General features: G+C 37.6%; 2 protein-coding genes across 6 annotated transcripts in view; one reads left to right on the top strand and one right to left on the bottom strand.

Moving 5' to 3' along the window:
- The window catches only part of cadm2a (cell adhesion molecule 2a), a 511,389-nt gene that overhangs the window by 183,107 nt on the left and 300,374 nt on the right, over positions 1 to 27,908 (bottom strand). The gene's annotated exons all lie outside the window — the stretch shown is intronic.
- LOC307152741 (uncharacterized protein) lies at positions 97 to 14,558 on the top strand. The gene is made up of 6 exons (XM_079861641.1): positions 97 to 152; positions 1,663 to 2,081; positions 8,334 to 8,543; positions 8,712 to 8,839; positions 13,774 to 13,880; positions 13,987 to 14,558. The coding sequence occupies exons 2-6, from the start codon at positions 1,925 to 1,927 to the stop codon at positions 14,156 to 14,158; spliced, it is 774 nt and encodes a 257-aa protein (XP_079717767.1). The 5' UTR covers positions 97 to 152; positions 1,663 to 1,924; the 3' UTR covers positions 14,159 to 14,558.

Below are 27,908 nucleotides of genomic sequence, written 5' to 3'. Positions count from 1 at the left end.
TTTTGATGGTATATGATGTGATCAAGACTGAGTCTGAGGGAATGAAGATACAGTAGAGCGAGAGTAGATTATGATGGAAATGAAAGTGCAGATTGTGTGAGAGATCATGACTTCAGGACAGACGAACACACACCAACCACTTTAGTGTACAGGTAATTATATTCATTACTTTGATTAAAAAAAAAAAAATCACAGTTTGCACATTCAGCCATTTTTTCTATGGTGTTTCTGTGAAGATCAGAAACTCAAGAGCAGCTCCAGCGTGTTTAGAGCTTCTTTGTGTTCTTCTGATACCATTTGTGTTCTTCTGATACAATTATAGAATTTTAAGTTAAAGTTACAGACATTAACTGACCATGTGTGTATGTTTTTTGAATAATCATTACCCTTAGTCGTCCTCCTCATGAATGAAAAAACATTAAAAAATATATGTTTACTCAAGTTAGGATGGTCATAATTTAAGGATTGTTAAAGGGATTGTTCACCCAAAAATTCGAATTAGCCCATGATTTACTCACCCTAAAGCCATCCTAGGTGTATATGATATTTACACTAATAATTGATATTCAAAATAATGAATGAAAATGAGTGAATAAATTCAGACACTGAGTGGGCTAGAAGGGCTGTGGATGTCGTCATCTGCCAGGAAACAGGGAATTCATTCAACACAAATCTCATGGGTTTCTCTAGCTCTAAAAGTTGATTGTACATCGGTTGTACATCGGTTGCCATTGTGGAGCATAATGGAATTAAATGAGTGCACTTTATAATGTCCACTATGGTTTTGGACACCACTACAAATTCCTCTCCCCTCAAATAGTGCACTATAAGGGGCGACACAGTAAATGAAATCTTAATCCATCTAATCAAGGATTCATTCAGGAACGAAACGGTTTATTATGAGAAGCGGAACGGTTTAGTCTGTTTTGGCTTTATTTGGACCTACTTTTGTTGGCGGAGAAAAAATAGACAAAGTAACAGTGTCCAAAATGTAACTTCCACATTATTAACTTATAGGTCATTTAAACATGTTTGAATGCCTGTATCTGATGTTAATCTTGAACATTAGCTATAATGCGTGAGTATGATCTTTTTATCATAGTTTAAAGGCTGTCATTTATTTCGTGAGAAGTGCTGATGCAATTATCATATGTCTGGCACTTCTGTATGCTGTGTGAACATTAATAATGGCAAGAGACATACTGAACATCATTGACGTGTTCAGGAAGTGACTTCAGGAAGTTGCAGAGCAGCTGCAGTGTTGTCGTTGCTGCGTTCTTCAAAACATCTAGCAAATGAGAATGACTTGGTCAGTCAAGATGGTGATGACAGAGGAATGTTTATTAACATCCTTCAAATTCTTCGGCGTTTCTATCAATTCTATACACAATCTTTTTATATTATAAGGTTTACTAAATGATATATAAGACATATTAAATGTACATCCACAAGCACACCCACCCATGCACACAACATAGTGTAAAAGTGAGGTGGCTTTCGTTAGGGAATGTATTGCAAAATAGTGATAGTCAATCAAAATACTTTAATCAACTTTAATCAAAATAACTTCCCCTCCCTCTTGCAGTGACATCTCTTTTTTTCTCTGATGATGTGTTAACTGGCGCGAGGGCGGCACAACCTGTCACTCCCATAACATCACAGCAATAGCAAACCACAACCATCCAATCAATTCCAGATGGACAAATCATCAAGTCTACATTTTTTCTAGCTTGAGAAGCCATTTCACTTGGATATACATCACAAAAAAGAAGAAAAGACTTTCGCAACTATGTCAACCGATCTAATGTCACACGTTTTTCTTTTCACACGTTGACCACAATTTTTTTTTTGTCTGACTTCTTAAACTCATCTACACAGGAACAAGGGAAAACATTGTTTAAAGTTTGACGGTTAAAGAGAAGAAATGTCTGATAATATTTATGATGATGTGATCAGTGAGTCTGAGGGAATGAAGACAGATAGAGAGGAGATGACGGTAGAAATCTATGAGAGTGCAGATTGTGTGAGAGATCATGACTTCAGGACAGAGACAAACACACACCAACCGCCTCAGCGTACAGGTGAGTACATTCATTTTTTTAATAAAAACATCAGAGTTTGCACCTTCAGCCATTTAGCATCATATCTCTGGTGCTCAGGAAGAGATTGTGTGAAGTAAAGTTGCCATGCTCTTCTGGTGCTATGATAGGATTTTAAGTTAAAATTAGACAATAACTAACCATTAGTCAATGTTTTTTTGGATAATCGCTAAACCTTCTCATAAAGGAGCAAATATGTTTACTCCATAAATGTGATATCTGAAATGATTTTATTAACTGACCTGTGCACTGAGAACCTTAAACACTGAAGCACAGCGTCAGTCCATTGCTTGCCCTTTATCAATGTAGCAAACCTCAGATGAGGTCAGGTGTATTAGAGTGCTCAAATCAGAAAAGGAACTACAGAGAAACATCCAGCATTAGTGTGGTGTTATCATAACTGTTTCATGGAGGACCTGAGGCCTTCAAAGAAATGTTCATGAGAATGCTGCTGTATCTTTGTGTTGGTGGAGAAACAGTAAAACCACAGACCATAAACAGCTGTTTCAGTCTCACCTTTACCGGCAAAGTGCTTTTAGTTACAATCATCAGCTTCTGTGGTACACAAAAAGGCAATGTTTTGAAGATTTCAAAACATGGGAACTTGAGAATTCAAGCTTGAAAAAATGACACAAAAGCACCATTAAAGATATCATAAAATATTACCACATAACTCTGGGGTTTATTCCAAGTCTTTAGTAATCCTACAATAGCTTTGTCCAAAGATCAAACTGAAATGTGAGTTTTCATTTATTGATAATGTTCTCCTGTGAGCTGTTAAACGCTGCAACTGAATCAGAAACAGAATGACACAACACAAGGAAGCTTGATTTCAATCTTTGAAATAAATTGAAAAAAGTAGCACAAATCAATACAATAGAATAAAGATACAAATAAAGAGAAATAAAGAGAAAAGTTTTTTAGGTCTAACACTAGTGTTCAGAAATACTACAGAAACTGAATAAAGAAATCAAATGTAAAATAAAACTGGATAGTCTTTTAGTCCTGTATAAATTACATACATAGGCGATTAATCGTGATTCCTTACATCTTTATCGCTATCTTTTGTTGTTTTATCAACATAAATGACAGACACATATTAGGCTGCTGTCACTTTAAAAGCAAGTGAGTGCATGGATCCATTATACTGTTTTCATTTTGTTGAAGCGTGTTTTCTAGGGATGTGACGAGATCTCGCGAGGCTAAAATGTCACGAGATTTCTCGTCGAGTGAAAAGCCGTCTCGCGATATCGCCACCGCTACATTCACCACTGTCGTTTTGCTGTTTTTATAAAAATAAAAACTATTTTAAATTGTAAATTACTGCTCTGCTCATACAGCACGAGTTGCACAGTTCACTGATCGCGTGATGATGGCAGGGGATTCGTTGCGCAACAGAGCCTAAGCGTCTGATAAATGTCTTATCTTGTAGAATGCGCTCAGCACTGCCGCTCTCTATACACGGAGTACGTGTGATCACGAATTTAAAAGTGAAAGTAAAACACGAGCTCCCTGATGCGCGCAAATTAGGCTACATACAACAGCCTGTCTCCCAATATCAAACATATCTCTGGACTGTGTGGTTGTGGCTCTGGTCTCTGTTTTGGTCTCTGTTTGCACTTTGAATATTGAGAGAGTACTTTGATTATGGTTGCACTAGCACTTATTGTTTGCACTTAAAGGGATACTTCACCTCTGGAAAGATGAATGTGTATTTAAAATTGGTCATTTATGTAGAAGAAATGTGAAGAAATTTTTTAATTTGGAGCTTTCTAGACTGAGAAAAGCCAGAAAATTTATTTTTGGCTAATGTGGATGAAAGACAACAACTCCCAGAATGCACTTGCTTCGCTGCCCTAGGAGGCCACGCCTACCGGTTAGAGAGCGCAGTTGAAAACAACAAGGTTAGGCTACCAGTGAGTCTCCGTGACGAGTCTGCCTGGGATTTCGAGATCGCCCAAAATGTCCGGGATTCGGCTTTTGCGTTCTACAGTCGCCATTCATCATGTTTACTGTGGCGAGCAGGACGAGGTTGACGGCCGCGGGAGAACGGCGCGAGGCCGGTGGCGTCATTACTGAGACGGTCTCGTATCTCTCACGGAGGTGCGGGAATTTTCTTAGCAATGTTAAAACGCACATCAACCGATCACTTGTTTAGCGTTCATGTAAACACTACATTCAGATTCACCAATCGGAATGAATTCAGTTAGATTGAAACAAGAGGTGTGCATGTAAACAACGAATGGCGACCGCAGAAAGCAAAAGCTGAATCCCGGACATTTTGAATGATCTCGCCCGCCGGACAAGTCCGGGAAAAGGAGGATGGTAACCCCTACTACTCAGCTTTCTCCTACTACTCAGCTTTCTTCACAGAACAAGAGCCTGCAAGCTTAGCTTCCAAAGAAAGACGGCTGACACTGTGTGTACATTATGTGAGTGAGATCCAACCCTCTATGGGCGGGTTGAACAAATGCGGAACAGCCCCTACTACTGGCTGTAGTCTTTAGCCTCTGGCCAGAAAATCCTCCGATGACGCAAAATGACGATTTTTGCGTCATCGGAGGATTTTTTCCAGACAAAAAAATACATAAATCTCTCCTCTCAGGGGGATATGAGGGTGGAAAGCACGGTAATTCGAAAATACTACAGGCTTTCTACTAATACAAAGCTTAATGCTAAATCCTGAAGTATCCCTTTAAGACTGTTTATTTTTCCTATTTAAACTGTTTTTATTTCGGTTTAATTTGTGGAAAATTCAATTAGGAGGTCTTCAATTAGAAGTTCTGGAAGCTCATAATCCAGTAAGGTCTGAAGAGACTCATCCAAATCATCCAGGAGAGAAGCCAGTCAGTTGAGTTTGCGGCAATACATTTTACAGTGCTTGTATATTGTTGTCTTTCAATGCATTTGATAATTCATACTCATAAAGTAGAGCTGAAATAACATTCATTATAAGATTATTAGTTAAAACATTTCAAAATGCACATTCACACTATTTTTACAGTCATGAAATTTGTCATTGAGGATTTCTATAAAATAGTTATCGTGAACCCAATGCCGTGTCTCGTCTCGTCTCGTCTCGTGAGATAAGTGTCTCGTCACACCCCCAGTGTTTTCTCAGGTTACTGATGATGTACTTACACCGGTTTATGCACTATTGTAACCTAATTTTCTATAGCATGCACATTAAGGAAATTATATTTTATTTAAGAACAACTTTTTCAAAAGTTAATGCACTTTAAAAAGTGAATGTCATTTCATTTCAATAAAAGATGCAATGCTTGATTTGGTTTATATTTGCTTATTGTGCTCGCTTGCGCCCTCTTGTGGGCATATGAGACAATACAGTGCTTTTTTTCCTGTAACATAAGTATTGCCTTTAGAATGCAAATTTTACTTTATTGTCAGCCCCACAGTGCTACCAAACACTGTCTGTAGAATTTAGCGGCTCCGGTGCTGCTGCCCTCAAATGAAGTCTGGAATGGAGCCCTGTGAACTTTAAAATAGAACTGCACATTGTAATTTCTGTAAGTTAAGTCTATTTATTACCAAGGTATTTGTCTGTAATACAGTCAAAAATCAAGGTACTGATTCTTGAAGCGCACACACACACACACACACACACGCACACACGCGCGCGCACACACACATGGAATAATAACACACACCAATACAGGAAAGATAGCACAGGACAGGAGCGATGGCAACAAACACACTTGTGCCATCTTTGATCGAAAAAGGCACATAAACACTTTAATCACATATTCAATTCCACTCTGACAAAGTGCGCATGTGCATTTTTGGGGAGCTTAAAGGTTGTGTAGGTAAGAATTGTCTAAAGAACTTTTTTTCAAATTGGCTTAAACTGTCTTTATATACCAATACATAATTAAAATGTAAGTACTTTGAAAAAGAGAGTATAAAAATTGAGTGACTATAGTGTATTTAATCTTCAAAAAACACAGCTCATTAATTCCTACCGGGACGAAACAAGTGATTGGCTTGCGCGACTGTCACTCTTCGTCGCCATGACTACCGCCGCTATTACTGGCTCTGCCCACGTGCGCGCAGTCGCGCACCCGTTTTTAGGTGGGAGTGAATGGAATTAATGAGCTGTGTTTATTGAAGATTAAATACACTAGAGTCACTCAATTTTTTATACTCTCTATTTCAGAGTACTTGCATTCTAATTATGTATTGGTATATAAAGACAGTTTAAACAAATTTGAATAAAAGTTTTTTTAGACAATTCTGACCTACCCTACCTTTAAAGGAGTCATAACCTAGTATTACCTTGGATACCTACTGCTGTATTATAGTCTTTCAGGCCCTTCTAAAAAAGAAAAGTGGAAAAAAAATAAACACAGAGCTCCTCAGACCCTTATTTCTGAAGGCATTATTGTCTCGCGAGATCTGATGCGATATTTTGGCTGTCGTGGACGGTCATTTTAATAATGCAAATGAGGGGCGCGTTGATTGGTGGCAGGAAGGAGGGGGGTTGACACCGCAGGTAACACTTTAGCATATCATTCCAAAATGACATCATGGCGCAAGTTATGAATGAACCCGACCTGGCCGCGACCGGCTTCCCGGCCAGTGTATAAGCGTTAGGCAATCAATATACAATAGCCGAATTCATGATGATCTCAGTCATTTGTTGTTTGCAAAGTAATGTTAGCAGCCATTCCCCATGTTTACCTTGAAGCTAATACTCCCGCTAGCATACAATAGCCGCATTAGCAGTTAGCTGCGGTTTGTTACACACAGTAGAGCAATAAAAACTCAGTCTTACCGTTTCAATTTCAGGCAAGTCTCTGATTGTTGGAATTGCACCTTTTTCCAAACAGAGCTTCGAGGCCAACTTCGCCTGATATTGCCCCAAATTTGTGTATGATTCCTGTGTGAAATGTTTAGCGCAGACTCCTAACGATAAGCCAGTTGAAAGGGTTGTTGGGACAGCGTCATTAAAAATGAATTTCATCCACTGGTCCCTGATAGTTTGGTCCGTTTTTGGTAGAGAAAACACATTTACATGTTGTTTGTGGCAGTCAACCACAGAGCAACTCAGGTGTGTACTCGTTTCTCCATCTTTCTCGACTGAACTTAATATGAGGGGGAGAGGGGCGGGCTTCCCGCGGCATAGGTTTGCGGTGTCCATATATGGTATATCCTGCCCCGTCATGACGTCAAGACGGGGCTGAAATCAAAATCTCGTATTTGAGTGCGCGTGCACGCGCGCTGGTTTATTTACCCTGAGGTAAACAAACGCTTCACTTTTAAATATCGGCTTCCCGGCCAGTGTATAATCGTTAGGCAATCATAACATACATTGATTCTCGTGGAAAAGTGAAAATTGCAGGTTATGACTCCTTTAAGAAACTGAGTTCATGTTGACAACGTTACACGACATGAATATATTGATGTCAAAAACACTGAAATTGAGAGATTTTAGGTAGAGCTGCACAATTAATCATTAAAAGATCGCGATCTCGATTCAAGCACCCACGTGATTTCATTTCTAAATGACAAAGATTCCGCTATACATAGCATAATAACATTTTTTATAATTTTTTTCCAGAATCATGGGAGAATTGCAATCTCCATTTTACACACACACACACACACACACACACACACACACACACACACACACACACACACACACACACACACACACACACACAATCTTAATTCTCAATTTATCCAGAAATGTGCAGCTCTAATTGCGTCATTGAAAAAATTCAAACGAATCAGTGGCAATGACATTTAAAAGAAGCATCACAACCAATAATTCAGTTACATTTTCTGATCGATTTAAGTTGAATTAAGACTTTTCAATCATGTATAATTTTCCTGTGCTAATTTGAAACCACACTACCACAATAGTGCCCTTTGTTGTTATGAAAATTAATATTAACAGACAGGATGTCACATGCTCTTGTCCTGTGACGTACTTTGCCACACATTGCCCACATGTCCTAAAATTTGAGTCTCAAAAGCAGAGGACTACAGTACAAATGCACACAGACAGTTGCCATCATTTACGCCCATGGCTAAGCAAGCAAACATGTCTCAAATGCCTGTTTATGGCAATATAAACACTGCTGGATCGAGGGGTATGAACAGACAAACAGAGAGAAACCAATCACCTCAACACACAGGTACAAATACAAACACGTTCTGAAGTTTCTGTAGAAATTAAGAAACATTTATTTTCATGTCTGCCATTTTCAGGCAGTGATTCTGTGAGGAACAGAAGCTCCAGAGCAGCTGCAGTGTGTTTGGGGCTGCTGTGTGTTCTTCTGCTGACTGCAGTCATAGTGCTGTGTGTTCACATCCATACAAAGAGCACAAACTACACAGAAGAGAGAGATCAGCTACTAACCAACATTACCAACCTGATAGAAGAGAGAGACCAGCTAAGACATAATCTTCAGAGTTATGGTAAAGTTTCTATGTAGTTATTTATTATTTTTTAAAGCATGATAGAGTTGGGTTGTGCTCTCAGTAACTTTCAGGGTTCATAATCTATGAGTTTACTATCTGTTATAAGTTAATGACAGGTGAGTTTAATGGGAATAAAGATCTAACAGCTAAACTGGTTGTTTACAGGTGGATGGACTTACTATAAATTCAGTTTTTACTACATGCTGAATGAGAATAAGAGCTGGACTGAGAGCAGAAGATACTGTACAGAGAGAGGAGCAGATCTGATCATCATAAACAACAGAGAAGAACAAGTGAGTGAGAGAAAGAATAAAATGTGTGTGTGTGTCTTATAGTAAAAGTGCAGCTGTTTTAATTTGAGCTTCTATGTTTCATGGCAGGTAAAACTAAAACAATTGCAACTTTTTTTTTTATACTGCGGAAATATAACTAATATGTAGTTATAGGGTAAGTGGTGCTTGTTTACATCTTGTTCTATTCCAGGTACAATAAAAATACATAAACACAATCTGATATCACTTACTCTGAAACCTTTATTATGACCGCCGCTAGCGTAGCTAGCGAAAGCGGTCATATAGGGATTGTCAAAGTTGTTTTTTTTTTCTTCCCGTCACCTTACTGAATTTTTCGTCAACGATACCAGGGACACCGAAGCACCGGGGAACATGAAATTTGGTGGGCATGTAGCCCCACTAGACTTCTAAGGAAAAATTTCGTTTGGTCCCCGGGGGCCACTCCCCCCCCGCGCTGGGCCCCCCTAAACCCCAAAAAAAGCAGTTTTTCCTATATAACTACCTGAACCGTGGCACCGAGGATGAAGAAATTCTTATGGTATGTTGGTCTACTAGACTTTTACGGAAAAATTTCGTTTGGTCCCCGGGGGCCACTTCCCCCCCCCCCTGCGCTGGGGCCCCCGTAAATTTTTCGTCAACGATACCAGGGACACCGAAACACCGGGGAACATGAAATTTGGTGGGCATGTAGCCCCACTAGACTTCTACGGAAAAATTTCGTTTGGTCCCCGGGGGCCACTCCCCCCCCCCCCCCCCCCCCGAACCGTGGCACCGAGGATGAAGAAATTTTTATGGTATGTAGGGCCCACTCTTAAGGGCCCACATCAACCTAGCCCGTAATCACTCATTTGTGATTTGCGCCCCTCCCATAAAAAATGAAAATGCAATATTATTCTGCTTTAATCGCCCCTATCTTCAGTGGAGATGTTCAGAACTGCACCATATTTCATGTGTATGATTAACTTGACATCCTCTGGGGGTATCCTCTGCTAAGTTTTGTAGAATTTCATCCATGGGGGGGTATAAAATAAATTCATTTATGTGCACATTTAGTGACTGTACACTCATCGGCCTGTAGATGGTGCTGTTGAGCGAAGGGTTGCTGGTTTAGGATGATACTGTCACACACACACATGCAGGAATACAAACAAACGCAAGCATGCACACACACTGACATCCACACGCACAGACACACACCCATACACACACATACAAATCCACATGCACAGACACACAAACACACACGCGCACACATGTACGCACACATACATACACGCACAGACACACACACACACGCACAGACACACACACACACACACACACACAGACACACACATACACAAACACACACACACACACACACACACACACACACACACACACACACACACACACACACACACACACACACACACACACACACACAGACAGACAGACATGCACATACTATTACTTTTTTTAGGTATATACATAAACACGCAATACAGCCAAATTACTCCACGTCATTTATTTTTGTGGAAAGCCAGTGCAGGCCTGAGCGGCGGTCATATTTTGTACCGCGATGCGGTACATCTAGTTTGAAAACAATGCTGAAGTCCTGAAAGAAAGTAGCCGGTTTTGTCCCCATTTTATTTTTTCGCTTGCTTGGCTCCTCTTGTTCCTTTTCTTTTTCTTTTTTTCCACTGATTAAAGGTACAGTCTGGAAGAATGACAACTAGTGGTGGAAATAGTTACTGCAGTCCAATTCAAAATATCAGAGATATTATATATCATATATTATATAAATATATTATATATTATTATATAAATATCTGAGTCTGCTCCTCAGACTGGACGGCGCTCACACGGGTTGCCAGTTTCAGCACACGCAACAGGAACGAGCGCAATGGACAATGGAAATTTCCAGATTGGCGTGCAGTATCACAGACCAAAACAAAAACAAACATTCCAGCCTGGAAACACACATTTCAAAGTAAAATAACTGGCTGTAGAAGTGTTTTTCAGAGAAACAAATATGTGAACTTAGCATGTTTCCACAATATGTGCAAACATATAATGGTATTTCTATGCTTTAGTAGAATGAAAAAGTTACATACAGCACCTTTAATCTTAAAAAGGAATCCCACGTCTCTTGTTATTCTGTATTATGTATTAAACCCAGAAATGTTCTCACCATTTTATCATCTTTTACCCTCATGCCATCCAAGATGGATACAGCTTGCTTTCTTCAGATGAACACAAATGAAGGTTTTTAGAAAAATAAATAATCTCTGGGAAATTCCCATAGATAATTTATCAATAAAAATGTTTTTAAAAATAAATTAAATTATTAAATAAGGTAAAATAAAACTTTAGCATTTGATAAGAAATGTTGTATTCTCAGTGGAAATACATATAATGCAAGCTTATGGGTTCCTAAAAGTTGAAGCATCAAACAGCCCACACACCAATAAAGACGGTAATCCATACGACTCCTATGAATTAGAGGTCTGCAAGACTGTATGAAATATTCTTATATGGATAATATTATAAACATTATACATCGCCTACACAATACGCGATTACGAGAGTACGACACGCGTGCAATGCTTTAGCATACAAGTGACAGTCGACCATGCAGAGCATCAGGGAGAAGTTGAAGAGGAGTTACTAAAAGCTCCAAATGCTTCAGGAAAAGCTGCATTTTAGATGAGTTTTGATTTGATTTGAACAAACAATGAGCCTGAAATCTTCAACAGTGGACGTTATTATTTTTCTTCACAACACTCGCGAATAAACAGTGAATGATGACCAATGTACATGTAGCATAACGTCACTCAGTTGAACAGAGTTTTCAAATATTTTTTATATTTTTTATTATTGTTATTATAACATTAGCCAGTTGACCAAGAGTTCTTTGAAACACTGTTCTTCAGTAAAGTAACTTCACATTAAAAAAAAAGGTAAATCTTTTTTTTTTTTAAATCTTTATTTACTTATTTGCTGCTGGATCACATAGCTTGGCTATATAATATTCTCTACAGCATGCTTATGCTTCTCTGTAATGGACAGTCTGTATTAATATTTGTGGGCATTAATGTCGGTGGTAGTTATGTTTGAGGCCTATAATAAAAGTGTACCTCTTAGTATCCGTGTGTGTGTGTGTGTGTGTGTGTGTGTAGCAGAGAGCGCACATCAGTGAGAGCTTAAAGGGATAGTTCACCCAAAAATGAAAATTCTGTGATCATTTACTCTCCCTCAAGTTGTTCCAAACCTGTATGACTTTCTTTTTTCTGCTGAACACAAAAGAAGATATTTTGAAGAAAGTCGGTAACCAAATGTCGGATGGACCCCATTGACTTCCATAGTAGGAAAAAAAAAATACTATGGAAGTCAATGGGGACCAGCAACTGTTTAATTACCAACCTTCTTTAAAATATCTTCTTTTGTGTTCAGCAGAAGAAAGAAAGTCATACAGGTTTGGAACAACTTGAGGGAGAGTAAATGATCACAGAATTTTCATTTTTGGGTGAACTATCCCTTTAAAGTGATATTGATGTCAGTCTCGGGAAGAAGCCAAGCAGCCAAGCTACTTTCTTTGGTATTTTTTAATGAAAAGTTGATTTTAAAAAAATGTTTTAAATGAATAAGAAGTGTAAAAATCTGTTTTGAATTAAGTTGTTTTTCAAATAAAGGTTTCAGAGTCAGTGATATCAGATTGCGTGAATGAATTTTATTGTAGTTACTATTTAACTTCATGAAACAAGAGGGTCTCAAGCACCACTTTCATTTACAGGCCGTGGATGTCACACTTACCTTGTTACTTCATGGAACAAGTGTATATTTTCCAGTAATTAAAAAAAAAATAGTAGTAATAATAGTATAAGAAGTATCCCTTAGTTCTAAAATACCTAAGGCATCTTTACACAGAAAAAGCCACACAGAAACCAAATCTGAAGCGGCATAAAATCACAAAATTTGCATTTACACAGATTTTTTATTGCTTCTCTGAAGCGGCAGAAATGCATTTACACAGGAATTAAAATCACGGGAATCAATATTTTGAACATTATTATTTTAAAACTACAGTTTTAACAAAGTGTTATAAAATATTTTAAAAATAATTAAATAAATAAAAAAAGAAGTGAAAGAAGAAATTATGAATTATTACATAGAGTAGATCACCACAGGAATAAAAGAGGTTGAAAGTTTTTTTTTTTTTTCAAAGATCCAGAAAGCATGAACAATTCTGCTACCGTTAGCGTTACAGGCAGGACAGCAGATTTCATTGTTGTGTGGGGGTGAAATATCGTCCTCAAGGAGATGATTTTTGGAATATAATATTTCAATGCACAATCATAGTGACATAGCCAAATAAGCATTTACCATATCTGAGAGAAATGTAGCAGCGCGTTGATCTGCCAGTCTCTTCAAAGGAAGATTACAAACATCGAAAGCCAATTGATAACACACATTGATGACTCAGTTATTTTGGTGGTTTGCTTCACTATGTGAGTACAGGACTCTTTTACTTCATTGTCCCTTGTTGACTGACATTTTTTTTTATTTGGCTAAAACAATATTGGCCTATATGTTTTGTCTCCCTCTTCTTGATTCTCGCACCATTTGAGCTGACAGGTTGCTTTAGGTTGTCATGACAATGACGTAGTTTAGGGCGGCACAAGTTTGCGTTCATTTACACTGAGCCAAAACAGTAGCAGAGTCGCCTTTGATACTAAGGGGCTGAGGAGGGTGAGACCCAGCATATTTTAAGTCTGCTTTTATGCACCATTGTGTCTTTACACTGAATTATGAGCAGACACAGAGCCACTTTAGAGCAGCCTTAACTCGGCTGTGTAAAGATGCCTTTACAGTATAAATAACGTGTTAATTTTCCTGGTTGTTACCCCTTTATTCCCTAAACTTTACATATTGCAACTGTTTCATCTGCTCAGGATTTTGTGAAGAACATGACTGGTTCTGCTATAGTCTATATTGGTCTGACTGACAGTGATGTGGAGGGAACATGGAAATGGGTTGATGGAAGCACACTGACCTCTGGGTGAGAAAACACTGAACTGATTAATATCTAATAAATGATTCTTACAGTCAATATCATAACACACAGAAAGTAGCACTGAACATCTAATGCTGATCTGTATTTTCAGCTTCTGGGCGTCTGGAGAGCCTAATGGAGATAGAAGAGAGAACTGTGTCGTGACTGTGGCTGTGCCTACAGTGAAAGAGTGGGGTGATAGAGTAGGGTGGCTTGATGTTGAATGTACTAAAGCTTATCAATTGATCTGTGAGAAGAGTATTTCACAACTCACAATGCCATAGAAATATCACACACCTTTTTTGATGCAAGTTTAACAGAACAAAACTTTTGTAATAATTGATTATTATCTGAAGAAGTGTTTCTCAACCTTGTTCCTCGAGGACGCTCTCAACAGCACATTTTGAATGTCTCCTTTGTCAGACACCTATTTCATGTCCTGGAGTTTCTTGTAAAGAGCTGATGAGTTGTCTAAAGTCTAAATAGAGAAAATTTGATTAATGTTTTGACAGCTTTTTGTTTTATTGTTATTCTGTAATAAACTAAATTTTATATAAAACATATTTTTATTTTGAATACACACATCTACTCATTCAATATTATTAACAAATGATAAAAAAATCCATATTTATGTACTACGACTATGACAGAACACACATGGAAAGTGGAAATTATTTAGTAACCAAAATAAAAAAATAAAACAGAATAATGTTGTCTAAGATTAAGTTGGACAAAATGTAACATATTTATAAATTGTCTATTTACACTAAATTGTGTTCACATTTGTTGTTCAGTTTACTTGGTTCTTTTGGTCTGGACCAAAAAAAAATAGATACATTTAGTCCTGGTTTGCATAGTGTTTACACTATCATGTTTAACACCAAACCCAAATATACAAGCAAAAACAACATTTATGAAAAAAAAAGCTTGTGTGTGGGGCTAAATGTGCTTGTTGTATGTGTGTACAGGATGTGTAAAGGAGTCAAAACAGCCTAAGGAATTCCTCTGTTACACACACAAACAAAGATCTACTGCAAGGATACAGGGTTCCAACGCCTGTACTGTACTGTAATAGGTTACATCTTGTGAAATCCCATCCGATTTTTGGTTCATTTCGAAGTCCATGTTGCATTCACATTTCCGTCTAACTGCACCAGAGTTAGTTTGGAAGCGGACCGAGACCCCCTGAAAAGAGGATCCACTTGTTTGGTGATTCAGATATAAAGATATATCTACACTAGTGGCAGTAAAAATGTTATTCCTTTTAACACAAATTATGGTTACAGGAATACAGGGGCAGATTATTGATTAATAAAGATTTATTTTTGAGTAGTTCCTTGCAAAATACTATGTTATGACTAGAGATGCACCAATTGATCGGCTGGTGACTGGAATTGGCCGATTTTCACGTAATCGGCCATGACCGGCGACCGGCCGGTTAGTCTGACATATGCCGATTTTATGCCGGTCAAATGCACCCGGCATGATTAACATTGCGCAACATCAGCATCACACATGCAAACGGAACGCAATAGGAAACCTTGTGAATTACGGCCGTTTAACACCGCAAGCGTGAGCGGCGCTAGCCTGGGTTTCCCCGTGCTGCCTTGCGCACAGCACGATTTTATTCACGCTGCTAGGCAGCCTGGACACCATGGACCAGATTTTCCCCTCAAAAAGATAACCAATCACAGAACGGGGAGGGAGCAGCAAGACGCTGATGACGTCTATGCGACACACCGAAGCAGTTTGTTTATATCTATGGATCCAACATGGCAGCAGACGCAAAGTTACGCAGCCTTAGATAGAGTTCTAAGTACAGATGTGGCCTTTAAAAATGCGCGTCTCAGAGAAAAGAATGCCACAAGCACTTCCGAAATTCTGCGGGATCGTGCAGATGGGGGATTAGGTGTTGGACGCAGGAAATACTAAAACCTGTAGATGGCAGTCGTGTTTCATGTGGCCATACTGAGTTGACGAAGTATGACGAATACAATGTTTTCTTTTGCCAGTTACATAAACAGTCACATATTCTTCATAAAAATCCGACTCAAACGCGCATCATTTGTCTTATTTTTTTTTCCCTGTGTACTTACAGTAGAAGAGACGTGATGTAGGCTATGATAACTGAGTCTTATAACACAATAATTTGCGAAGACCTTTAAAGAGACCGAGATCATTTGCGCAATATCATTATCTAATTTTACATTTAGTTCATTTTTGCATCTTAACGTTTTAAATAGTTTTAACATGGTTGTAATGCGCTTTTCTGCATTACACACAGTACTTTTTATACTATCATGTTTCCCTTATGCGTCGATTTCGGTGGGGACGGTGGGTACGCACCCACCAGATTTCGTCATGAGTCATTTTGTACCCACCACTTTTAACTTCAGTCCATATTAATTTGACTTTTGGTTCGATTTTTTTTTTTACCGTTTTCAGTGGTTATGAGGAGCTTAATTAATTTAACCTGAGATGTGCGTTATATCGCTTTTTGATCATTCTTTGTGTTGTCGAATTTTGACACAGTTTCATTACTTGTTCATAATAATTTGATTCATAATTATGTCGTTTTTTTCTAAAAGTAAAAGTAAAAAAACTAAAAGTTTTTCTAAAAGCAATATTCTAAAGAGATACAAAGACAGTGTACGTGTACCCACCAGATTTCGTCATGAGTCATTTTGTACCCACCACTTTTAACTTCCGTTGACCGTTTTCAGTGGTTATGAGGAGCAATATGAGAGAAAATTTTGTAATCATTGTCTGACACAACAAAAAAATATATAATATTCATTTTATTTTAATTTTCGTGTTCGCATTTATGAGGGAAAAAACAACGTGTCAGTTAACGGTTATGGACGTGAGCGCTCTAAAAGCGGCAATAAAAGTCTGCTTTAAAACTTTCACAGAGACCTCAAACAGAACAGCTGCCTTTCTTTAAATCGAATTTCGTTTTGTATTAATTATATCTTAATTTTAATCAATGTTTCGTGAACCAATTGCCTGGATTTAAGAAGTAAATATAGCAGACAATCACGACATTGGAGGCGCCGGGCGATATCTCATAAATGAACCGAAACTCAGCGTGTAATGCACATTCACATTTACAGTGTATTTAGACACATTTAGACGCATTCATAATCATTACTTTTACCGGTTCTTTGTGGCAAGCTTTATGCGTGCGGTCGTGCGCTTGAGTGCGGCTATATTACGTAAACGCTCATGATCCATAAGTAGGCTAATTAAATTAATATAAAGGGGCGATTTGTCCACGAATTACTTAAATGAACAACTAGCCTAGTATACTAGTCGACTACAAAAAAAAAAACTTTTAGTCGAAAGCAGCCCGTATTCCACATATTTTCGAACCAGGCAACAGGACATCTGTGTTGAGCGAGGCCGTGGACCCTGAGCGGAATGAACGAGCGGAGCGGAATATTCAGAAATGCGCTCTCCACTCACGAGCTCTGATCGGAACAAACCCGAACCTCACTGTCTGCTGAACTTGCAGAATCATCAAAATATAATATTTTCTAAAGAAGAATTTTAAAACTTTATTGGTGGTAGTTGAGAAGAATTCCTCTTTCCATATCTAAATCATTTCGAGTGCAATATAAATGTATCATATTGTTATTCTTATTATATAAGAATAATACGTATTTTTTACAACATTTTTAACATATAGAGAATACAAGTTTAGCGTGTTGTGTGTATTTCCTAATTATAAGCTTTTGGTGAAATTGCAACAAAACTAAAAGAGTAAAAGTGCATAAAAACATAAAAACATGGCGTCGTCTCAAGAAATATCTGCGTACACACTAAACCACTGAAACCGACTCAAAACGATGTAGCCTAGTATACATACCAGACCAGGCACTGTAATTCTGCCACAGACATACACTAAAAACGGAGAAGACTTAAAGCATGCGCATAAACCTTGCGCGCTATACAACAATAATATTAGGCACAGTAGCTTCTTTTTTTTCTTTTCTTTTTTTATCAAGAACTTTGTTGAACAATATGAACAACCATAAATGGTCTGGTACAAAATATGAGTCACGATATTCGATAGTTAACGGATGCATAAAGCTTGCCACAAAGAACTGGCAAAAGTAATCATGTGTCAAATATAGCAAGGAGACATTTTAATTGTTTACTAATCAACTAGTGTTTTATGTGTCAGTCAAAGATGTTGACAATGCTGACTCGTCATCTTCGCAGATATTGTGAACGTGCCTATAGAGAGAAATGCACACTTACAAAAGAGAGTTGTCTGTTTCTTTTCGTTTTGAATTGTTTTGTTTAAAAGTGGACATTTCAAGCTTTCTAGATACATTTCTGAGTTTCGGTTCATTTATGAGACGAGCTCAGTTCACGAGCAATGCAAGTTATATCGCGCCGGTGCCTCCATTTCCTGATTAAATCGTCTTAAATGCGTCTCCGTGTGGACAGAAACCAATGTAATCTTCCTGATTTAATCACGTAAAACACAAGTCTAAACACAAGCACCACTCTTCTGAATGATGGTAACCACAAACCTCCAAGAGTTTGTAAACCAATTGTTTGTAAAACATATTTAATATTTACAAATTCAAAAAAAAAAAATGTTTTACAGTGTATAAATAAAACGACATGAAGAAAGTTATTTCCAAAATGTAATTAATTGCACAGTCTTTGTTTTAGCTGCTTGTTTTAGCTGCTACCAATTGCAAAGAGTCAAGAAATTACAACCACCCACCCCCCAGGTCTGCCGATTCAACCCCCAATGCTAATCGATCTCCTCTCAGGGAATCAAAAGAAAACCGGTTTTTCCAGTTTTCACCAGCGTGTGGGCGGGGTTTTAATCCCTTGCAGTTCCTTTGTTTAAATGCTATTTAAGCAAATATACTATACATACGCTTTAAGTTATTTCAAATTAATGTTTATAGCTTAATTTGTTGATATTGCGTAACTTAATTTGACATATGTTGATATAACCAACTGACATTGTAGATTCCATTGCATGCCAGGAAGAGGCTTATGCTTTGTTTTAAGTAATGAGCATTTACTATAATATAGCCGCACTCAAGCGCACGACCGCACGCATAAAGCTTGCCACAAAGAACCGGTAAAAGTAATGATTATGAATGCGTCTAAATGTGTCTAAATACACTGTAAATGTGAATGTGCATTACACGCTGAGTTTCGGTTCATTTATGAGATATCGCCGGCGCCGGTGTCGTGATTGTCTGCTATATTTACTTCTTAAATCCAGGCAATTGGTTCACGAAACATTGATTAAAATTAAGACATAATTAATACAAAACGAAATTCGATTTAAAGAAAGGCAGCTGTTCTGTTTAAGGTCTCTGTGAAAGTTTTAAAGCAGTCTTTTAGTGCCGCTTTTAGAGCGCTCACGTCCATAACCGTAAACTGACACGTTGTTTTTTCCCTCATAAATGCGAACACGAAAATTAAAATAAAATGAATATTATATTTTTTTTTTTTTTTGTGTCAGACAATGATTACAAAAATGTTCTCTCATATTGCTCCTCATAACCACTGAAAACGGTCAACGGAAGTTAAAAGTGGTGGGTACAAAATGACTCATGGCGAAATCTGGTGGGTACACGTACACTGTCTTTGTATCTCTTTAGAATATTGCTTTTAGAAAAACTTTTAGTTTTTTTACTTTTACTTTTAGAAAAAAACGACATAATTATGAATCAAATTATTATGAACAAGTAATGAAACTGTGTCAAAATTCGACAACACAAATAATGATCAAAAAGCGATATAACGCACATCTCAGATTAAATTAATTATATAAAAAACAGGGAACATTTTGTAAAAGCAAAACTGAACAAAATGCATACTTAAAATAATTGTATTAGGCTATGTGTTACCGAATATTTAATACCACTTCCCCATAATGTTGTAATTATTTTTTTAAAACAACATCTGTCAAACTGTCAATCAGATACCTCTTATCTGGTCATTTTTATTTTATTTTAGAAGTCATAACTGTTGATCACCCTTTGTATGGAATTTGTGAATATGAATATTTAGAAGATTTACAAACTGTCGGCAAGACCTCAAACCAACCCCGGACATTCTGAGACTAACGTGGAAAAATCTTTATGCTTAATGCATTAAGACAGTTCAATTAAAATATTTATTAATAATGTAATGGCAAATCAGATGCGCCCAAAATATAAATGCTACGCGTTGAGCTGCAACATTACCTCACAAGAAATATCTGCACAAGAACAATCACACAAGAAATATTTTCACGAATTAAGAATCTGGGTAAGTCGCATTATTTAATTGCATTATGTTAGGATGATTTTGTGTATATATATAAAAAATACTGCTGGGTTTTTACAGGCAGAGTCACGTGTATTATGCTCACACTAAATTCTCTGTTGCACTTATATAAATGCGCATTGCATGCACAATCATCTTAATAGTTGTACAAAAAAGTTATGCGCTACTGGCAAGAACGTCACTTTGCTGTTTTAATAAAAGCAATGTTAAATATTCTGCATGCACTCATCTCCTGGAAACCACAGCAATGACAAAGCATATAAAAATTCGTAAACGTTGTCCAATACCCCTTCTTGTCTTAATGAACCTTTTGCATTTACAAATATTTTCAAATGTCTGTATAATACAGTAGCCTACTGTAAATATTTGTGTCTATTACTATTTATAATTTATATTTTATTGTGGATGTTTTCTCACAATCGTGACGTAATGAAGTAAAAGAAAAAATCTAACGTAAAGTTGTTTTTTATGCGCCACCTGGTGGATATTCTGTGAAGCGAAACACATTGAGGGAATTTGTAAGTAGCGCCCCCCGAAAGCACTTGCAGAATTCTGCGAGACTCTACGAGACGAATTGCCGAATGCCGCGGGAGAAAACGCGCGTTTTTAAAGGCCAGATCTGTAGTTTAGAACGCAAGTTTATTTCGTCTTCTTCCTCGTAGAATTTCTGTCGCTCTACATACGTCATCTGGTATAATTGAAACGATTGGCTATGAGCTACGTACAGGCGCATTTGATAGACATTCGTAGCGCCAAATAAACGGCTCTGGGCATTCGTAAACCACGCCTCAAATACGAGAAAATTAACATGTGGTTCCCAGACCACGTCTCAATGAGAAGAGGTCTGACGTTAGCCAGGCTAGAGCGGCGCATGAGCAGCGCGTATTTTTTTCGGCGTGCATGTTAATCAATGAGTGCATTCACACCGCGAGCAGGAGAAGCACGTTAGCAGCAGTGAAGCGCGGGTTTCGGCGCCGAGTCTATTTTTGCTGCTGCTCACGCTCAATTAAAGTGAAAGCACACTTTTGATGGACAAAATAAGTATTATTTCACACAAAAAAAGCCCAAAAATGCACAGAATTTCCATGTCTAGTGTGTTTTAACAAGAACTGGAGTATGCTATGTCAGAAAATAATATTTATAGAAAATTTACCCATTTAAACTTGTTTTTATTATTCAGTTTGGGTAAAAGTACTACATGGTGTTTTATAAAAAAATTTTTTTTTAAAAATGAGTAAATTAGTCAGAATATACAGTTTAAGCTTTCTTTTAGTTTCAATTTAATTAACTTTTAATTTCCCACACCAGGAGTAATTTATATAGTTCCATTTTACAGCGATTATCTGTTCAAAAAAATGTCTATGTTCTATGCAAAATGTTCTATTAAAGACAAGATAGAAAATAAATATTTGTGTGTGCTGTAAAGTGGTTAGAAAAAATTAAATCGGAATCGGTTAAAATCGGTATCGGCAGGTCAAACTCAATGAAAAATCGGAAATCGGAATCGGCCAAGAAAATTGTAATCGGTGGATCTCTAGTTATGACCTCAAAACACTTTACCAAAATATTGTCTGTATGAACAAATAACTGAATTCAAGCCCCTTTACTATTCTCAAGATTTGTTGTAAATAATGGGAGTAACTAGTTAGAGTGAGTTAAGTAAATATAAAAGCCAACCTTGATGATCTTATTACAATGAATACAACATGATTTAAAAAAATTAGATTAAATGTGAAGTTTATCAGTCAAATATTAATTAACCAATAACAGCTTTAACCATAAAACCTTCAGATGACACACAGCTCATAAACTTACAAGTATAATATATGTGTGTGAATCAGTACACTAATACATATATTTTTACATTACATTTAAAAAATGCACATCTTTCTCTCTTAAACACCAGAATCATTTTTGTCAGTACTACTACGTTTTCAGTAGTTTACAAAGTCTAAAAAATAAAAACATAATAAAAAAAGATTGTTTAACCATTTAAACCCAAAGTGTACAGCCGGTGGCAGTTTGCTGTTTGTCCTCTATCTATATTTTTTGTACTATGTACTGAAATGTGTCAAAAACATCAGACAGCTCAAATAGTCATGTGTTTTATGTCATTGGAAAGGTCTCATGAAGTAGACTACAACAAGCATAATTGTTAAGCATAATTGACTAAACTTGAGCGAGTTGTTGTACGCGAAGCCGTGCAAGACCCATATGGAAATAATATACGGATGACACATTAATCACGCTTTCGCTCGTAACTTCATGAAACATGCTCAGATTGTGGAAAATGGCATTATTTTCACAAAACATTATTATTTACAGCAGATTCTCATGATTTAAATAAGTCCAAAATCAACAATCTCTTGCGTCGATCACAAGATATTCCTCATGGTGTTACGACACATAAAACCACAGAGGCGCACATGTAACTTAGTCAAATCAAATGTGGCTTTTGAAATTATTTGGCGGTTTCACTGTCTCGCATTACGCTGCAGATTAAAATGTGACGCATGAATTGAAATTATTTTAATACATTTTACGTTGATACTTTTCATGCAATTAACATTTCAAATTTTATTTGACAATTTAACTTTGCATTGTAATGTATTAGGAATACACTAAAGTAATACAACTTCTGATCTTCTGAACTTCTGATTACAATTTTTTAAAAAAAATCCATACTATATATATATATTTTTTTTTTTTTTTCAGCAGTTTCTCGAGAATGTACAAATGTAAAATGTAAAAATAGAAGATTTCTATCTAACGATATACCTTTTGACTCAGCCTGCTATAGTTTTGGAGTTATGAGTCTTTACGTTTGAGAATGTCACTTAAAAAAAAACAAAAAAAAAAACTTTAGGGCTGAAAGGGTTAAGGCTCAAATCCTGCAATCCATCTCCTATATCACAGGGAACTTTAGCTACATCTAACCACAGTTTGGACCAGCAGAAGAAAGTAAATTTTTTCTATATTGTTTTGGTCACACATTAGATTAGGGTCCAATTCTCACTAACTAACTATTAACTATACTTTTGCTAAACAACCAAATTCGCTAGAGAGCACACTATTGGCACATTTGTCAAAAAATCTGTCAGCGTCTAGAAACTCATTTCAGCAAAAGACAAGTCTCACCATGTATTTTAAATCTGAGAAGGATTTGATTTTTAGATGATGCTATGTAATTTTTTAGATGAGACTTTCTTTTTGTGCAACACAAAGGTGTGAGGTATGCACTGAAACATTTAGTTTGTTTCTGCTAACAGGTGCAAGGGCTGAATTTCCAGAGACAACTTTTGCCTACAGCGCAAATGTAACAATGAGCAATTCAGTAATTCTCTGTTGACCCATTATGATTAAATGTACAATACATTGAACTGTATTTGAGTTCTACTTGTTGAGTATAAAAATAGCCTAGATAGATGTTTACAGGAAATGTGTTTTGAGTTGCAAATAAATAATCATGAAGTAAGTTTTATAATTATGACCTTTGCCTTTTCAATAATTTACCCACACTTTGAAATTCAGATAGTCTATTGCTTAATTAAATTCAAATTTATTTCTATAGTCGTGACGATCTGGTATGTGGCGCCCCCGTATCTAGACGATGAGTGATTCCATGAGTGGTTTCATTACGCTCATCTGGCTTCCCTATCTTAATGTCCTTTAAAATGAGACATTTTACTACTATTCGGGGCTCCATATTTTGATTAATTATGTTGTTGGTCTTTTCCTTTGTTGCACTTACATTGGAGTCACATTACATTACAGTTCATGCCTACATTGTACTCTATTACTGATCTTACTGACGTTACATTTGCACTTGTTTGGTTTAGTTTCCTGTTCTATTAATAAACCTTGAGTTAAATTTGAAGTCAGAGTGTGTCCCTTCCTTTGTTGTGGCTTTTTTGGAGCCACAGGTCGTAACAATAGCACTTTTCACAATTTTGCATGGTTGCAAAGCATCTTTACTTTCATATAAGAGTAAATATACTGTATGTAATTATGACAAATAAAGAATAAATCAGAATTGAATCAGAATCAGAAATGATCAGAAGTTGTTTTCTAATACACTTCAATGCAAAGTTAAAATTTATAAATGTTGAAATGATAAATAAAATTTGAAATGTTAATTGCATGAAAAGTATCAACATAAAATGTATTAAACTAATTTCAATTCATGCGTCACATTTTAATCTGCAGCGTAATGCGAGACAGTCAAACTGCCAAATAATTTCATTACGTTTGACATCAGGAGCAGTTTTGCAGTAGAGTTGAAGCACGCAGAGACAACAAATGGTTTTATTCCGTCCGCACACATTGAAACACAAGCAGTTCTGCACGTTCACATTCTTTATTTTTTGCCTTGTACAGTATCAGCAGAAATCAGCTAAACAAATTCAGCTTTGAGCATATTAAGTTAATTTGAATTGATAAACATGTTTTGGGCAGAAATCACCATATATAAAAAAAGTTTTAGTCGAGTTTAGATGTTCATGCACATAATAAGCACACACACACACACACACACACACACACACACACACACACACACACACACACACACACACACACACACACACACACACACACACACACACACACACACACACACACACACACACACACACACACACACAAAGAGAATTTCCCTAGTTTATGCTGGTGCTGTGCCATTTACAAAGTATCCTGATGAAAGTGTTGAAACTGGGAAATGAAGGAGGAAATACAGAATTTGGGAAACATTCAGTAATTTTACTTATTTTGACCTAATCGATTTGTTTTCAACTACGTTTTGTTCACAGGTTGGATGTCACATTATCTGAAATTTCACACTTTTTACTCTCACCTCTTGGAAACTTAAAACTTTACTTTTAATTTTCCTACATTCATAGAGTCAAAATCCATTCTCTCTAAATCAATGATATGAATGCTTCTGGGAAACTGAAGATGGTCAGAGAAGATAGTGATGAGATGACCATGGTTATATTTGCTAGTACAGATACTATAGACCTACCACATGACCTTAAGTTAGAACCATATTTGGTTCTCCAAAAAAACTTTCAGGCAACAGTTCTTAAAATAACCTCTTTCTTTTTTTTTCTTAGTGTGAATTTTTTTTTTAAATTCGAAAGAACCTCTGTCAGCTATAAACAACCTTTTGTTTAATAGAAAAGTTCTACAGATGTTAAAGGAACCGTATGTAAGAAATGTATTTCAATTAATCATAAAATGGCCCTGATATGTCACTAGACATTAATAAATCATGTTAATTTCAAATACTTATATCACTGACAACAGTAGTCCGGCCAGGATGTTGTCATTTAAAAGTGAAGTTGCAGCCCTCAACTGATGTTGATGTTGTCATGTTGTGTTTTGGCCTGATGCGCCACCCTCCACCTATCTACTAATAACGAACTCAGTAGTGCTTCGGCATCCGGGTTGCCAGCTCTGCTGTAGTTACCACAGCTACAGCTACAAACATGTCGGATAAAAAAATGTCTAACGGATAAAAAATGTCTAACGTTACGAAACCTAAATGAATAGCTGTATCTTTGATATCTGTTACACATAGTGACTTAGGCTTATGCTTGTACTTACGTTAATGACAGATACCTACCGTTACAAGTTAAACTAACAGCTACTGTTCTAACAATGTACTGTCACATACGAGCGTACATCTTTACGATTATATTTGGCTAATCGCAATTAGTAAATTTTTGCGATACATAATTACTTCGCAAAACATGTCTCATGAAGAATAAACATAATTAACAGAAAAAAAAAAATTACTGTGTAGGACTCGTCACTTGCCATTGGAAGCTCCTTGTAGCAGCCTACGTTCCTGCTGGATCCTGCAGCCTAGCAGGCAACCTCCAGTCAGGGGAGAGGGGGAGGGGATACACCGTTCTACAGTAATTTGAAAGTGATTGCAGTACCAGTTTTGGCCACAATCTTACATATGGTTCCTTTAAAGGTTCTTCAAGGAACCATTGATGCCAATACAGAACTTTTATTTTTAAGAGTGTACCTTGACATTCTATGATAAACTCTGACACAACTGGCACATTCTAAAATTAGAGTGTCAAAAGCAGAAGAGTTCAGAGCAGATCGACCGGCGGACCGCAGCGGTGGCCCGTTTGATGGCCCGGAGGGCGAGATCTGTGATGCACCACAACTCAGCCACAACGCCCGGGGTTAGACCCTGACCCTGGTCCAAGTCCCTCAGCAGATCAGCCTGGTACGCCTACAACACAGCCATCGTGTGCAGCGCAGCACCAGCCTGACCCACCGCCGCGTATGCCCTGCCATTTAGACGTGATATGGTTTTCAGAGGTCTAGATGGCAGGGCCGGAGTCAATGTCTCCCCCACTGAAAGATAGCTCGCAAATGTCTCTTCAATAGGGGGCATTGACACATACTGTACCCGTGCTCTCGCACTCCCTCCCTAGTTGGAATGATGTAACCGGTGAATGCGAGAGGAGTACAGGTTCTTCCACGCCTCAGCATGGAGGTCGGGAAGGAATGGAAGGCTCACAGGAGCTGGTGGATTCTGGCCAGCGAGAAAGCGATCGCCAAGTCTTCTACGAGCGGCTTCCCCTCTGGCGCGTTGCCATGGCAGCTCAAGCCTGGCGGTGGCGTGCTTCATCACCTCCACCAACTCAGAATATGCGGGGCAGGGGGGCTGGGCGGGTTCAGCCATTTCAGCATCTTCACTCCTACAGCCTCCTCCTGCTCATCCTGGCTCGAAAGCCAGCAGAGCACTGGCCGCTGGACCAGAGGACCTGGTATGACGTTCACACCGGACACGAATAGCGCGTCAGGCGCTAGTGATTTCAATGTTAAGTCAATGCAAAGACGCGTTACGCGCGTAAAAAATTCCTGCGGCGCAGGAAAAAATCTTTGATTTTATGTAGTGCTTTTTGTGCATTCACGCGTTTGACGCGAATTCGCGTCTGCCGTCCGAGTTGAAAAATCTGAACTTCTGCGTCAATTCGCGCAACATTAACCAATCAGGAGCCTGCTTGCTGCTGTCACATGGTGAAGTAAAAACAAAGTAAATATTTTATCACATAAAAACTTGATTTCAACATACGAGACATATTCATTTTGTATTGAATGCTAATTTATTCCATATCTAAATCCAAATTATATGAAACATTATTATTCTAATGTAGAGACAACCAATATACTTTAGTGTATAAGAACATAGTTCATGTCTGGACAGTGTTGTGTGAGAAAAAAAAAAAAAAAACACAGGACAGGTTAATTACTTTTGGAGGCTAGCTCCATTTATCATCAATACAAAAATAAATTACAGATTATGTGGGTGAGGGCGAGGGTGATCCTCGCTCCGATGCAGGACAACAGGTCATTAAACTGGGTGCGAGACAGGCGGAAGCACCGCTGATAGCGGCCGTCATCCAGGCACAGCTCCTGGAGCAAATTGTGAAACTCGCCAAACTGGGTTCGCCTCCGAAGGGTCTGGTGGACCCAAATACGGCGACGATGATCCCTACGCCACTGTTCTGCTCTCCAGAGCAAATACAGAGCGGTGACTCTCTCGATAAATGATCGATCAACATCAGACATCTTGTAAAAAGATGTCAGCCAACGGGTTTCGAAACTTTTGCCTCTGACGTAAAGAGGCTCTCGCGTAAATTTCGCTTCAAACTTTTTTTTACGCGTGTCAATTTCGCTCTTGACGCGCAAATGAACACA

This window comes from Squalius cephalus (genome assembly GCF_949319135.1).
Source record: "Squalius cephalus genome assembly, chromosome: 24".
NCBI classification, from domain to species: Eukaryota; Metazoa; Chordata; class Actinopteri; order Cypriniformes; family Leuciscidae; genus Squalius; species Squalius cephalus.
This window is presented reverse-complemented; position numbering and strand designations above follow the sequence as displayed.